The following is a 13,334-nucleotide window of genomic DNA, read 5'->3' on the forward strand; positions in this document are numbered from 1 at the left end:
TACGTCGACTACAAAAGCCTCAGGTCGGGCGATCCGCACGCGGTTGCGACCACTGGCAACTGAGGATGAGATTGCTGTACGGGAATCCGTCCAGTTTTTGCCGCGCAAGATCAGCAGACGCGCGGTCTTCAAAGTTGACATACGCAAACCCTTTGCATGCGCCAGTCTCACGATCACGACCAAGGTAAATACGTGTGACACGCCCGTAACGACGAAAGAGGTCGCGCAAGTCTTCCTCTTCCACATCATCGCTCAAGTTCGTTACACGAAGAGTCGAGGAATCGTCGCGCTGTGTGGGACCGCCCATGCTCATTGGCACCGCGCCAGAACGCAGGCTTGGGGGCTTGTACTTTCCACCGCCCAGCGCGGATGCAACAGAATTGATCTTTGCCGCAGCTGGAACCTCGCCGCCAACCTGTGCGATAGCGGCTGCTGCTGCGCTCTCTGCGTCAGGGTTCTCAGACCCTGCACCAGGAATCGCTTCAAGTGTATCCCTGTACGGGCAACGTGCTGTATAATGATCGCCCTTGCACAGACGACATTGCACACGCTTGTTTGCCAGCTTCTCGCGCATCGCCTCGGTTGGGTCCTGCTCGGGTTCTTTATTTCCGCCAGCGTTCAGCTTGATCTGAACATTGGCACCAATCGATGTAGTGCCTGCATTTGGGCCGGAAGAAGAGTTCTTTTCCAAGCCGAACTTGGTCCAACCTTTGCGCTCGGCCATGTCGTGGTTCACACGCGTGCTGATCAACGTGCGCTTGATGCGCCGTGTCACCTTCACAGGCTTGTCGTCAGCATTCGTGCGGTATTCTGTAACAACGTGGACACCGTTTCCCTCGTCGCGTGTCTCGATACGTGGGGTATTGCTTGCTGCGATCGGTAAGCCTTGCCGCATTGCCACTGGATACGTACCAGATCCTTCCTCTGCGTCGTCGTCCGCCCAATTCACAGGCTTGACTGGCTGTCTGATATGTGTCAGTCGTCTGATCTCTGCGCATGCAATGTGGCATGCGCCATACGGTACGTACGCGGTCGCTACTGACATGGTTCGGTGAAAGGGCCAAGCGCCGCGCGTGCCGAAAAAAAAGACGCTCCCTTCTTCTGTCATAATTCCGCATTTGTGGATGTAATTCGTCGTTGGAAAAAGGCGCGACAAAGGTTCTTTGCTACGCAATGCGTGTGGGAAACGAACCGCTCCAGCTGGGAGTGCGGGCCTTGGTGCGCACAAGGATGGCTGGCGCCGCGAGAAGTACGCCAGTTGCGCATAATAATGCTTTGGCGCACAAAATGCCCGGCCAATCGGCTTCGCCTTGTTTTTTCAGCCACGCCTCGCACGCAACATATGCAGAGGCTAGTATACTGCCACCGCAAGCGCCGATGCCAGTGAATATCAGGTCTCCTGCTGGGCCACTGGGGGGAAATGTGCAGCCGGAGGAGATGCTTTCTTTTTTGAATAGCGCCAACTTTTCGCCGTACCATTCCTCGTCCAGTGCCGACACCGCATTGCTGGGGTCCGATGCAAAACTAGCACAGACTGCACTCACACATGAGAGCTGGATGTATGGGCTGGAAGGGCACAACAGGCGTCTGGCCTTCCTAGGTCGTCGCGCACTGAAGACATATCTGACGCTTTTGTTTTACGACATCCTCGCCCACACCAGCAGTGCCAACCCCATGTCAGAAGCTGATGCACAGTACCTGCAGAATATCCTTTCCTCCCCGCAGGGAATTGACCAGCTTTTGAGCACGCATCGACTGGGCGACCACGTCGGCCGCGCATTAAAACTCGAGAACGTGATGCGGTGGCATCCCATCATGGTACGTTGCTTTTTCTATACTGACTTGCAGCGTATGGACCCAACGACAAGAAGCCAAGAGTCAGGCCTTTTCAAAGTCCGTGGCTCCTGTGTGGAAGCCGTAGTGGGCGCGATTTTCCATTATCGAGTACGTTCTATACCATGCCTGTACTAACAGTGTAGGGCGCACAGGTGGCGCAGCAGTTTGTCTATGCGCGCATCTTGCCTAATCTCGAACACCTTATAAAAGAAGCGCCTGCATCTGTGCAAGAGCGCATCACAAAAGCGAGGAATGACGCGAACGACGCGCTCGCCCATTCGCCGTAGCGAACGATAGCAATGCATACGAGAATTTCTCCCATTTGGGAATTAATGCGTCCATGCGCAGCGGCCAACGCGGCGGCGCAATGGAATTTGTGCCGCAGCGGGGCCGTCGGCCGGAAAAATATATAAAAGGCGAATTCCCGCGTGCTTGTTTCTTCATACTTGTACGTTTTCTATGCGCCGGTAAATACTGACTCGACAGACCTTGACGTTCCGCAGCACGCTCACGCATGTGATGCGGGAGGGGTGGATGCTTTCATTGCACGGCGACCCTTTTGTCCACACATAAGGATTCACCTCTCGCTGCTGCCTTTCGGTGGCAGTACGTTTTAATCTTTAGATCGGGCGGACCTGCTCTTCGGGGCAGAGTCTGCCTTTTTTTTCCGGTCGGGAATGATTACGTAAGCAATAAAATAACGCCGAGCCCAACACTTATGCACGTGGTGCACGTTGTGCGTGCGCCGAAATTCGGTGAAAGCCTGGGGCGCGGTTCGGCGCAAGTTCGCAGGTAGTCTTGCGACCATGAGCTCGGATAGGAATGAGGTACTGGGAAAGATTGGACAGCATGAGAAACTGGTGATTGACATGCCGGTCATGGAACCGAATGTAGTTGTGTATGAGGAAGACGAAGAGAATGAAAATCCGTCGGGGCTGCAGACGCCCAACTTGAGCGAGACGATGGAAACACTGAAGCGGACGCTGAGTTTTAGCGGCATCCAGGAGATGTCGGGCCAGTCCCGTGCAGAGGTGCGTCGCAAGATTCAGAACAAGGTTTGGCGCCCCAAGGACGAAGAGGCGCGCATTCCGAACGACTGGGAACGGCTGTTGGTACATGTCGTTCGCGCTGGTGCACGAGCCTTTATGCTTTCGTACGGACTGCGAAGCATGATGACATTTTTGCTTACGCTCGTCAAGGCGCTCCGTTCCCGAGGTAAGATTGAGAAGGTTGCGCTTAAGAATGCGTTTGTGGGGGAAGATACGGTACGGTTTGCGTTGATGTTCGGGGTCTGGTCCTCCCTGTATAAATTTGTGAATAACGCACTGCGACTTCTTACGCCGCTCCCGCCTGGTATGACCAAGACGATCTTGAAGCAGCGTAAGGCCAAGGCGCAGGCCCGTCTGCTTGTCGCCGATGAGCCAGAAGGCGGTCTGACCATGAACTCCAAGCACAAAAAGCAGGACTCGAACAAGAAGGAATGGCGTCATCTTTCGTTCTACGACCCGCGTGTACGCTACTGGCATCCGTATGTGAGCGGCGCCATCTCTTCTTTAGCCCTCCTTGTGGAGAAGAAGAGTCTAGCCCAGTCGTTTGGCCCCCAGCTCTTTGTGCGTGGGCTGCAAGGAACGTACACCATGGCCAGCACCATGGGCCTTGTCCATATCCCGCACGCAGCCGTCCTTGTGTTTGGTATTGCAAATGCTCAGATCATGTTTTCGTGGCTGAGCATGCCGAGGTTCCTGCCGCGCGCGTACAAGCTCTGGATTGACAAGGCGTCTGACTTGAATCCGAGGGTGTTGGAATCGTACCAGAATGCTATGCATAACGGCGCGCCGGATCCTTGGGCACTTGTCGATGTGCTCGGTGGCCAGCTCCCCGAACCCAGCAGCACGAATCCGCTGCAATATCCAAGCCGCCCGGGGAACAAGTTCTCGCCTCGCGGCATCAGTGGCACGACATTCGCCAAGGTACGTCAGTGGATGGACGAGGGCACTGTAAACCATTTCCCTACGTGCCACTTGTCGCATCCCCACAACAACAACCATCTTCTTGTGACCATTCAAAACTTCTTTATCAGCTGGAAATGGATCATGCCCGTCTACTTGACGCTTTACTTTGTACCGACGCTCTTCCTGCGTCCCAAGTACCTCTTGAAGGACCCCAAGACTGGATTTTCGCGTATTTTCATGGGAGCCACGCGGTCTTCTGCCTTCTTGGCGACGTACATTGGTATTGTCAAGTCCACATTTTGCTTGCTTCATGAGCTTAGCGACTACTTCCACTACGGTCCGTTTAAGCATACGAAGTGGGCACAAGCACTTGATGTCTTTTTTGCGCAGGACAGGCTAAAGATGCTGCCGGGCTTCCTTTCATCCCTGTCGCTGTTTGTCGAGGATCAGCGCAGGCGCAGCGAGCTGACTGCATACGTCGTGCCCAAGGCTCTGGAGAGCTTCTGGGCCATGGGACGAGTAAATGGTTACTTCCCTTCTGTCCCTGGGGGCGACTATCTGCTCAGTGCCGTTAGTATTTCGCTCATTATGGGTACGTACAGCCACCACCCAGAGAGTCTCTCCCGGTTGGTCTCGCTGGTGATTTACCAATTCCTGGGTCGTAATTAGGTCAATACAAGCAATTCTTTCACCTCTTTCGGGGTATGCAGGACGTAAACAGCAGTATGAAATGCTACGTGATGAAGCAGCACTACGTGCGTTGCATTTTTCGGCAAGTGGATATACGCAACTCAGGCAGAGCCTTGCTGTTTTAATAGGAAAAAGCGGAACCCTTCGTAAGACTGTCGGTTAGCACAATACGCAGCATCTACGTACCAGCCAGCAAAGTGCGTTGGAAGGCACATGCGTAACAATGCGCGGCGAAAGACCGCGCCAAAATCCATGGAATCCTTCCTTTTGCTTGATCAGCTTGAACGCGGACCACATTGAATTCACGTTGCGGATCTCTGGGTCGCTGCTGCAACCGCGTGTTTGAAGCACAGTCTTTGCCACATCAAGAGGATTGGTCAGTGCGGCAGCGGCCGCACCTGCAAGACCTCCGGCGACCGCATGGGTCGTGGGAGAGTATGAATCGCGTGGATTCAACAACTTTTTCGCCCATTCGTAGGTGGCAAATTGGATTGCAGTAAAGGGAATTGTCATGGTCAGTGTCGTGGGATACGACACGTAAAAGGTGCGAAGCCCTTCCGCCTTGTACAGCTCTGAGGCACATTGGAACACGCTGCGGAAGTGGTTGCCTTGCAACTGCATGCGCTGCTTGATTACTGTGGCGTAAGTAGTGCGGCAACATACCGTCAAACGGGTTCATGAAGGCGTCCGAAGCAATCGTCGCGGAGGCACCGGCGAATCCAGTACTGGCAAGCTGAAGGCCTGAGCGATTTCCGCCCGTGTGTTCTTTAACGATCTCGTACGTGCCAAAGTAGAGCGCATGTGCAGGACCAGCGCCGAGAATGACCGAGGCAATACCCTTCCAGAGCCCTTTAAAGCCCTCGACAGAGCTGATACGAGTGAGCGCTTCGGTGACTCCTGTGTATTTAGCGGCGGGGTTGTTCGTGAGCACTTGCATGCGTGTCTGCACTCGTTAGTGCTGCGCAAAATACCTAGTCACGTACCCTGACCAAATCCACCGGAAACATAACGGCATGTTCGGTGATTCCAGCAAGCGATCCAGCAGTCATGTTTATATGCAACGGGTAATTAGCTCCGAGGCCTTCGTAGTCGATCTCGTCTTCTTCAAAGTCTGCAACGAGCTTGGCTGCAGTGTCCAACGGCGTATCGTGTGCGGCATTCGACGTCATTTTATGCGATCTTCAATAGATATCAGTGAAAAGAGAATGACAGGTAGTCGTATAGGCTAGTACGAGCAAGCGCACGTTGCCAATGAAGAACACGATGAAGGTTGCGGTAGCGGACCTGTTCAGCGCACAATACAACGAAGAATGGCTGGATATGGACGACGCCCGTCAGATAATGACTAAAATTACACAAAAATTTGCGCAAAAAATACGCGTACCCCCCGTCGTTGGCCGCCGTGTACTGATCCCGATCTACCACAGGAGCAAGAACCTATTTACGGGACGAAGCATGCAGTATAAGCAGCCACACAATGCAGGAAATCGGATACATTTACCCGTTCAATAAAGGGCTATAAATCCGCGTGCCACCTAGACTACAATGATGGGCGTACACACGCAAGTACAAGATATAGCGCACCATACATTTGCAACGTGCAGCCGGCTGGATGCAAAGTCCAGCATGGTAAATCCATATATAGCAAGGATATTGCGCAGCGGTAGTAAAAGCGCAGTGCGCCTACTTTTGGGGTGGTCAGTTACTTCTTCTTGTTCGCAACTGTGCGGCCACGGCGACCAGTGGTACGGGTGTGTTGACCACGGGCACGCAAGTTCCAGTAGTGGCGGAGACCACGGTGAGCACGGATCTTCTTCAAGCGCTCAAGATCTTCACGAAGCTTAGAGTCGACATTGTTAGAAAGCACCTGGTAGTTCTTGCCCGAGCTGAAATCCTTCTGCCGGTTAAGGAACCAGCTGGGGATCTTGAATTCGTCAGGGGCCTGGAGGATGTTGACCACACGCTCAAGCTCGTCCGAGTTAAGCTCACCGGCGCTGAACGGGTTAGTCTACCGTTCGGATTCGAGGAATGGGTGCCTTTGCAATGCTGGAACCGTGCAAGAGAAAAGCCGCGCGCCGTGCCAACACACAGGTGAGCTACGGCAACACGATCTCACACGCCACGACATGTGCAAAAGCACACAGTCCCTAAAGTATACGTACCGCTTGTTAAGGTCAATGTCGGCCTTCTTCAAGACAATGTTCGAGTAGCGACGACCCACACCCTTAATCTCGGTAAGGGCGTATTGGATCTTGCGCTTGCCATCAACGTTGGTGTTGAGGAGACTGTGTAATTAGTTCCATGTCCTGCAAATGCAAAGTACATACCGAAGAATGTGAGCAAACTGCTGCGAAGGGTCCGGCGCAACAAGAGACATGGTGACGAGAGAGTCGGATAGGATGCCGTGGCGTAGGCGTGCGCGAAGGAACGTGAATACACGTGATATAACTAGGTAGCTGTAATGTTCCACGTGACAAATTGTCACGCGCGTGCTGCACCGTGTCGTATATAAACGAGCACCTGCGCACGCTGGCCCCCATCTTTCTGCATGGACAGGCTCTACGGTCACTGAGGTACCAACCGAGACGTAGATATTTGCTTATCGCAAACAAAACGAACCACAACGTCTGTTTCGTTTTACACGATACAGCAATTTTTCTCGACATGAATGGCTATTTTGCCAGCGAGCGTGGCGCGAGTGTAGTGCGCTAGCAGCGCCTCCTTGTCGGCACGCTCATTCACGTTTGTACTTAGTCTTGATTGAATATATTCTGTTCTATATACTCTCTCTTCCTCTCCCTCCCTCCCTCTCTCTCTTTCTTTCTCACTCTGTGCCGAGCGCTAGCGCCGGCTCCTGCGCGTGTACGTGCGCAAGCGACTACACCCGGAAGATGGGAAATATGCGGAACGTTGATATGCATGCATAGGAACCCTGCATGCTGACTGGTCCGCCGGGGCCAGGGACAATTTTCGGCCTGGAAATAGGCCGGCCTATGAGAACTGCCTTAGCGCGTTGACGTCCGAGCGGTTCTCCTCCCCACACCCTGTACCCAAACATGGAAGCATCCAAGGATCTTGCATCGGTAACGGGCACTCCGGACGGTGCCGCATTCCCGTCTGTGGAGAAAGTTCGGAATGAGCTCAAAGCACAATCCGGCGTTGTCGGGAAGAAGCTAATGGTTGCAAACCGCGGCGAGATTGCGGTCCGTATCATGCGTACCGCGCATGAACTTGGTATGCATACGGTTGCGATTTACAGTTTCGAGGATAGGAACTGTGCGCACCGTGCAAAGGCCGACCAGGCCATCGAAGTCGGCAAAGGTCTCTCGCCTGTAGCAGCATACCTCGCGATTGAGGACATTGTGCGCATCGCGGTAGAGAACGGTGTGGACATGATCCACCCCGGCTACGGATTTCTCTCCGAAAATCCCGAGTTTGCGCGCCAGGTGGAAGGAGCTGGGATTGCGTTCATTGGTCCCCGCCCCGAGACAATTGACGGCCTTGGCGACAAGACCAAGGCGCGCGATCTTGCGCGCGCGGCCAATGTTCCCATTGTCCCCGGCACGCCCGGCCCCATTGCGAGTTACGAGATGGCCGAGCCGTTCATTAAAGAGGTGGGCCTGCCCGTCATTATCAAGGCCGCCATGGGCGGCGGTGGCCGTGGCATGCGTGTTGTCCGCAACATGGACGAGTTCCGCGAGTCCTTTGAGCGCGCCGTGTCCGAAGCGCGCTCTGCGTTTGGCGACCCGACCGTTTTTATTGAGCGTTTCCTCGACAGGCCGCGTCACATTGAGGTGCAGCTGCTTGCAGATGCGCAGGACAACTGCATCCACCTCTACGAGCGCGACTGCTCTGTCCAGCGCCGGCACCAAAAAGTAGTCGAGATTGCGCCCGCGCACAACTTGGATCCTGCCGTCCGCGACGCGATACTTCACGACGCCGTGCGCCTTGCCAAGACAGCAAACTACCGCAACGCGGGCACGGCCGAGTTCCTTGTCGACCAGCTCAACCGTCATTACTTTATCGAGATCAACCCCCGTTTGCAGGTCGAGCATACCATCACGGAGGAGGTCACTGGCCTAGATATCGTCGCTTCGCAGATCATGATTGCTGGCGGCTCGACGCTCGCAGACCTTGGGCTCGGGCAAGACGACATCCGTACGCGCGGCACGGCCATCCAGTGCCGTATCACCACCGAGGACCCCGAGTCTGGCTTCCAGCCCGACACGGGCAGGATTTCCGTCTACCGCGCATCGGGCGGCAACGGTGTGCGTCTCGATGCTGGTTCGGGCTTTGCAGGCGCGCAGATCACGCCGCACTTTGACTCCTTGCTCGTCAAGGTGACCTGCCGTGGCTTGAACTACGAGCTGGCGCGTCGCAAGATGATTCGCGCCTTGATCGAGTTCCGTATCCGCGGCGTCAAGACCAACATCCCATATCTCATCAGCCTCCTCACGCACCCCTACTTTATCGAAGGGAAGACGTGGACGACGATGATTGACGACACACCCGAATTATTCAACATGATCCGCACGAGGAACCGCGCGCAGAAGCTGCTCGACTATTTGGGCGACCTCTTGGTCAATGGCAGCCAGATCAAAGGTCAGGTTGGCGAGCCCGGCTTGAAGAACGAGATTCCAATCCCTCTTTTGCACGATGCAAAAGGCAACCAGATTGACACGAGTGTGCCCAACACCAAAGGATGGCGCAACATTATCCTCAACGAAGGCCCTGATGCGTTTGCCAAGGCGGTGCGTGCCTACGATGGCACACTCATCATGGACACGACGTGGCGCGACGCGCACCAAAGTCTGTTTGCCACGCGCCTGCGCACGATCGACATGGTGAACATTGCCAAGGAGACCAGCTACGCGCTCGAGAATGCATTTAGTCTCGAGTGCTGGGGCGGTGCAACGTTTGATGTCTCGATGCGCTTTCTCTTTGAGGACCCGTGGGAGCGTCTGCGTACGCTGCGTAAGCTGGTGCCCAACATTCCTTTCCAGGCGCTCATCCGTGGCGCAAACGCGGTTGGCTACACCTCCTATCCCGACAATGCGATCTACGAGTTTAGCAAGCGCGCCGTGGAGAATGGCCTCGACATTTTCCGTGTGTTTGACTCGCTGAACAACTTTGCTTCACTGGAGCTCGGCATGGACGCTGCCAAGGTTGCCGGTGGTGTCGTCGAAGGCACTGTCTGCTACACGGGCGATGTGGCGAACCCCAAACAGCATCCCAAGTACACGCTCGACTACTATATGGACCTTGTCGACAAGCTCATCGGCACAGGCAACTTGCACATCCTCGGCATCAAGGACATGGCCGGCCTGCTCAAGCCTGCGTCGGCGCGCCTTTTGATCGGCTCGATCCGCGCCAAGTACCCCGACCTGCCCATCCATGTCCACTCGCACGACACCGCTGGCATTGCGGTTGCAAGCATGCTTGCATGTGCCGAGGCGGGTGCGGATGTGGTGGACTGTGCGATTGATGCCATGTCTGGACTTACGTCGCAGCCTTCCATGGGCGCGATTGTCAGCTCCTTGGAGCAGACCCAGCTCGGCACTGGCATTTCCCACCAGAGCATCCAGAACTTGAACCTCTACTGGTCCCAGGTACGCACCCTGTACCAAAACTTTGAGGCCAACGTCAAGGCATCCGACTCGTCTGTCTTTGACCACGAGATGCCCGGCGGCCAGTACACCAACCTCATGTTCCAGTCGCAGCAGCTGGGTCTTGGCTCGCTGTGGAACGAGATCAAGAAGGCATACATGGAAGCCAACATGCTCTGTGGCGACATTGTCAAAGTTACGCCTTCGTCCAAGGTTGTCGGCGACTTGGCACAGTTTATGGTCGCGAACAAGCTCAGTGCCAAGGATGTACAGGAGCGTGCTTCCGAGCTCGACTTTCCCATGTCTGTTGTCGAGTTTTTCCAGGGCTTTCTCGGCACGCCCCCTGGTGGATTCCCCGAGCCCCTCCGCACCAACATTATCCGCGACAAGGAGCGTGTGCAGGAACGTCGCGGCGCTACGCTCCCCCCCATGGACTTTGAGAAGATTTGCAAGGATCTCGCCGACAAGTTCCACCGCCCCATGACGATGGAGGATGCGGTCAGTTGGGCCATGTATCCTGCTGTGTTTGAAGACTTTCAACAGTTTATCTCGACGTATGGCGACTTGAGCAAGGTGTCCACGCGCGACTTTGTCGGCAAGCCCGAGGTCGGCAAGGAGATCTTTGCACCCCTCGAGGACGGCAAAGTTGCCATCGTCAAGCTCCTCTCTGTTGCGCCCCTTGATGAGGCCGCCGGCACGCGGGAAGTCTACTTTGAGGTCAACTCGGAGCCGCGCTGTGTCACGGTGCAGGATAAGCATGCTAGCGTTGAGATCGTCGCCCGCGAAAAAGCAAGCAGCGAGCCGGGCAGCGTCGGCTCGCCGCTTGCTGGTGTTGTGGTCGACGTGCGCGTCCAAAGCAACGACCAGGTCAAGAAAGGCGATGCGCTTTTTGTGATGAGTGCGATGAAGATGGAGACAGTGGTGTCGTCGCCCATTGACGGCACCATCAAGCGCCTCAGTGTTGACGCGGGCGATTCCGTGGCGCAGGGCGACCTACTGTGCGAGATTGCGTAGGCCTCGTCGATAGTCTAACCCGCTCTGTACAAGCCAATACATCCCTTCTCAGGCCACTACACGCTGGGTATCACACTATAAATGCACCGACAAGCAGTGTAACTATCAATGCTGTGCATAAGCCATATAGGCTCGACAACGATGCTGCACTGCTCGTGGCAGAGTAGGGCGCAGGAATCGTGGTGATCCCCGAGGTGGCCGCCTCGCGACGCATACTTTGCACGAGCCATGCAACGGGTGTGATGGTAGTCTTGGCATCGATCATGGTCTTGTAGTTCTTTTCGTAGATCGAGGTGCTCTGCGCAGACAAGTACATGTACTGGCAGGAGCCCATGCGGTGGAGCCCGCGAGAATAAACACACTTGACATTGAATGGCGCGGTGCGCACGCCGCCCTTGGCCCTGCCGAGATCCACCGTGCGTTCTACATTCGCCAGATAGGCTTCCGTGGGTCCTTGGTACATGTACGTGGTCTTGGGGCCCTCCCCAACACCGACGGTCCCGGTGACGAGCGCGTAGACCGTCGTGATTGCCTGGTTGCCCGGGCCGTAGTAGTACACGCTCGTTGCCCCGCCGTCGTGTTGGTCGCCCGGAATATCGGGCAGGTAGAGCGCCACGTTCGGTGTGACGGTGCTCAGCGGACGTGCGATGTAAGAGCGTTTCTTCAGGGACACTGTGGGCTGCAAGCGCGCGTTGATTGTATGGGACGATGCGGCAGCCGCCAAAGTAGTCGTTGCATGTACCGCCCTGTGGCCAGCATCAGGCTGTGCACACAGCACAGACAAGAGCGCAAGTACGCCAAGCAGCACTTGGAGAGCGAGCATGCTCGGTGCAAGGGGCGAGGGGGGAAATGGCGGTACCCCTTCCGAGCCTACTAGGTTCTGTCACATGCCCCATCACAGTTTCGCTACCTTCTACATTGTGGAGGTGGCGCGCGCCGCGCCGAGGCGCTGGCCCACGGCCTCGAACGCGGCGCACAGGATGCGAAGCGCCTCGTCCATTTCCGATTCGGTGATGGTCAATGGCGGGACCAGGCGTATGACGTCAAAGATGCTCGTAGTCAGGACCAGCATCCCGTGCTCGACACAAGCCTGTGCAAGCATGCCGCCGATCGACACGTCGTGCGGCTTGAACTGAATTCCAATCATGAGTCCGTGGCCACGAATCTGCTCAATCGTCTGGCCAGCAGGCGTGTGGCGAATGGCGTCTAGGCCGGCGAGTAGCTGCTCGCTCCGCTTTGCGACATTCTCCAGCACGCGCTCGTCACGAAAGACGTCTAGGACCGCGGTGGCAGCGGCGCACGCCACCGCGTTGCCTGCGTACGTGCCGCCAAGTGTGCCCGCAGGCAGTTTCTTCATAATTTCCTTAGACCCCACAACGCAGCTGAGTGGGAATCCATTTGCAAGGCCTTTCGCCATCACCATGATGTCGGGGCGCACGCCGATTCGCTCCACGGCAAACATGGTCCCGGTACGGCCGTACCCACTCTGGATCTCGTCGGCCACGTACAAGATCCCGTGTTCGTCACAGATCGCACGGACGCCTTGGAGGAACGACGCTGGGGCGGGCACGTAGCCGCCTTCGCCAAGTACGGTCTCGATAAAAATAGCGGCCGTGTCGCAAGGTGCAGTCTGCTGCTCGAGCAGCAGACGGAGCTGCGCAAGTGCCTTTTGAGAGAGCTGTTCTTCGGGCGTGTCCACAGGCTCGCCCTGCTGGGCGTAAAATGGAAAGGCGGTGGCAAACACGCCGCCCATCAACGGATGGCCGCCCATGCTGTACACCGTCTTGCTGCGCGTCATGGCCGCAGCGCCGGCCGTGCGGCCGTGATAAGAGCCCTGGACGACAATCACATTCGGGCGTTTGGTGACCGTGCGCACGATGCGGACGCATGACTCGATGGCCTCGGACCCCGAGTTGGTGAGGAAAAACGTATCGAGCTCTTTGAACGGCATCACGTCGAGCAGCGCGCGCAGCAGCGTAATCTGTGCCGCGCTGTACGTGATGTTGACTTGGGCATGCGTGATTTTCCCGCACTGCGACTGCGCCGCTTTCGTCACGGTGGGATGGCAATGGCCCACATTCACGACGCCAATCCCCGACGTGAGATCCAGCAATTTCTTGCCTTGGTCGGTGAACACGTAAGATCCCTCGCCTTTTTCAAGCACATATTCGGTGAGGCGGCCAACACCGCTGGTGATGTGCTCCGCCCCAAACACTTCCGCTTCGGTCTGCATCGC

General features: G+C 56.0%; 8 protein-coding genes across 8 annotated transcripts; 3 read left to right on the forward strand and 5 right to left on the reverse strand.

The window, feature by feature from the left end:
- Window positions 1–19: 19 nt before the first annotated feature.
- TIF35 (translation initiation factor eIF3 subunit g) lies at window positions 20–1,045 on the reverse strand (the record flags this gene model as incomplete). The annotated part of the gene is made up of 3 exons (XM_056206578.1): window positions 20–870; window positions 913–965; window positions 1,029–1,045. The coding sequence occupies 3 exons, from the start codon at window positions 1,043–1,045 to the stop codon at window positions 20–22; spliced, it is 921 nt and encodes a 306-aa protein (XP_056062553.1).
- A 332-nt stretch (window positions 1,046–1,377) lies between these two features.
- Window positions 1,378–2,123, forward strand: MVES1_001738 (uncharacterized protein; the record flags this gene model as incomplete). Its single annotated transcript, XM_056206579.1, has 3 exons — window positions 1,378–1,818; window positions 1,849–1,944; window positions 1,980–2,123. 3 exons carry the CDS (start codon window positions 1,378–1,380, stop codon window positions 2,121–2,123), a joined length of 681 nt encoding a protein of 226 aa, XP_056062554.1.
- Window positions 2,124–2,642: 519 nt separating this feature from the next.
- Window positions 2,643–4,457, forward strand: MVES1_001739 (uncharacterized protein; the record flags this gene model as incomplete). The annotated part of the gene is made up of 1 exon (XM_056206580.1): window positions 2,643–4,457. One exon carries the CDS (start codon window positions 2,643–2,645, stop codon window positions 4,455–4,457), a length of 1,815 nt encoding a protein of 604 aa, XP_056062555.1.
- A 122-nt stretch (window positions 4,458–4,579) lies between these two features.
- On the reverse strand, window positions 4,580–5,647 carry MRS4 (Fe(2+) transporter; the record flags this gene model as incomplete). The annotated part of the gene is made up of 4 exons (XM_056206581.1): window positions 4,580–4,594; window positions 4,665–5,113; window positions 5,142–5,421; window positions 5,462–5,647. The coding sequence occupies 4 exons, from the start codon at window positions 5,645–5,647 to the stop codon at window positions 4,580–4,582; spliced, it is 930 nt and encodes a 309-aa protein (XP_056062556.1).
- Window positions 5,648–6,180: 533 nt separating this feature from the next.
- On the reverse strand, window positions 6,181–6,855 carry RPS18 (ribosomal 40S subunit protein S18B; the record flags this gene model as incomplete). The annotated part of the gene is made up of 3 exons (XM_056206582.1): window positions 6,181–6,472; window positions 6,641–6,763; window positions 6,806–6,855. The coding sequence occupies 3 exons, from the start codon at window positions 6,853–6,855 to the stop codon at window positions 6,181–6,183; spliced, it is 465 nt and encodes a 154-aa protein (XP_056062557.1).
- Window positions 6,856–7,534: 679 nt separating this feature from the next.
- On the forward strand, window positions 7,535–11,098 carry PYC1 (pyruvate carboxylase; the record flags this gene model as incomplete). Its single annotated transcript, XM_056206583.1, has 1 exon — window positions 7,535–11,098. One exon carries the CDS (start codon window positions 7,535–7,537, stop codon window positions 11,096–11,098), a length of 3,564 nt encoding a protein of 1,187 aa, XP_056062558.1.
- Window positions 11,099–11,168: 70 nt separating this feature from the next.
- Window positions 11,169–11,921, reverse strand: MVES1_001743 (uncharacterized protein; the record flags this gene model as incomplete). The annotated part of the gene is made up of 1 exon (XM_056206584.1): window positions 11,169–11,921. The coding sequence occupies one exon, from the start codon at window positions 11,919–11,921 to the stop codon at window positions 11,169–11,171; it is 753 nt and encodes a 250-aa protein (XP_056062559.1).
- Window positions 11,922–12,011: 90 nt separating this feature from the next.
- Window positions 12,012–13,331, reverse strand: MVES1_001744 (4-aminobutyrate--2-oxoglutarate transaminase; the record flags this gene model as incomplete). Its single annotated transcript, XM_056206585.1, has 1 exon — window positions 12,012–13,331. The coding sequence occupies one exon, from the start codon at window positions 13,329–13,331 to the stop codon at window positions 12,012–12,014; it is 1,320 nt and encodes a 439-aa protein (XP_056062560.1).
- Between the last annotated feature and the right edge of the window lie 3 nt (window positions 13,332–13,334).

Source organism: Malassezia vespertilionis, chromosome 3 (genome assembly GCF_029542925.1).
Source record: "Malassezia vespertilionis chromosome 3, complete sequence".
In the NCBI taxonomy this organism is placed as follows: domain Eukaryota; kingdom Fungi; phylum Basidiomycota; class Malasseziomycetes; order Malasseziales; family Malasseziaceae; genus Malassezia; species Malassezia vespertilionis.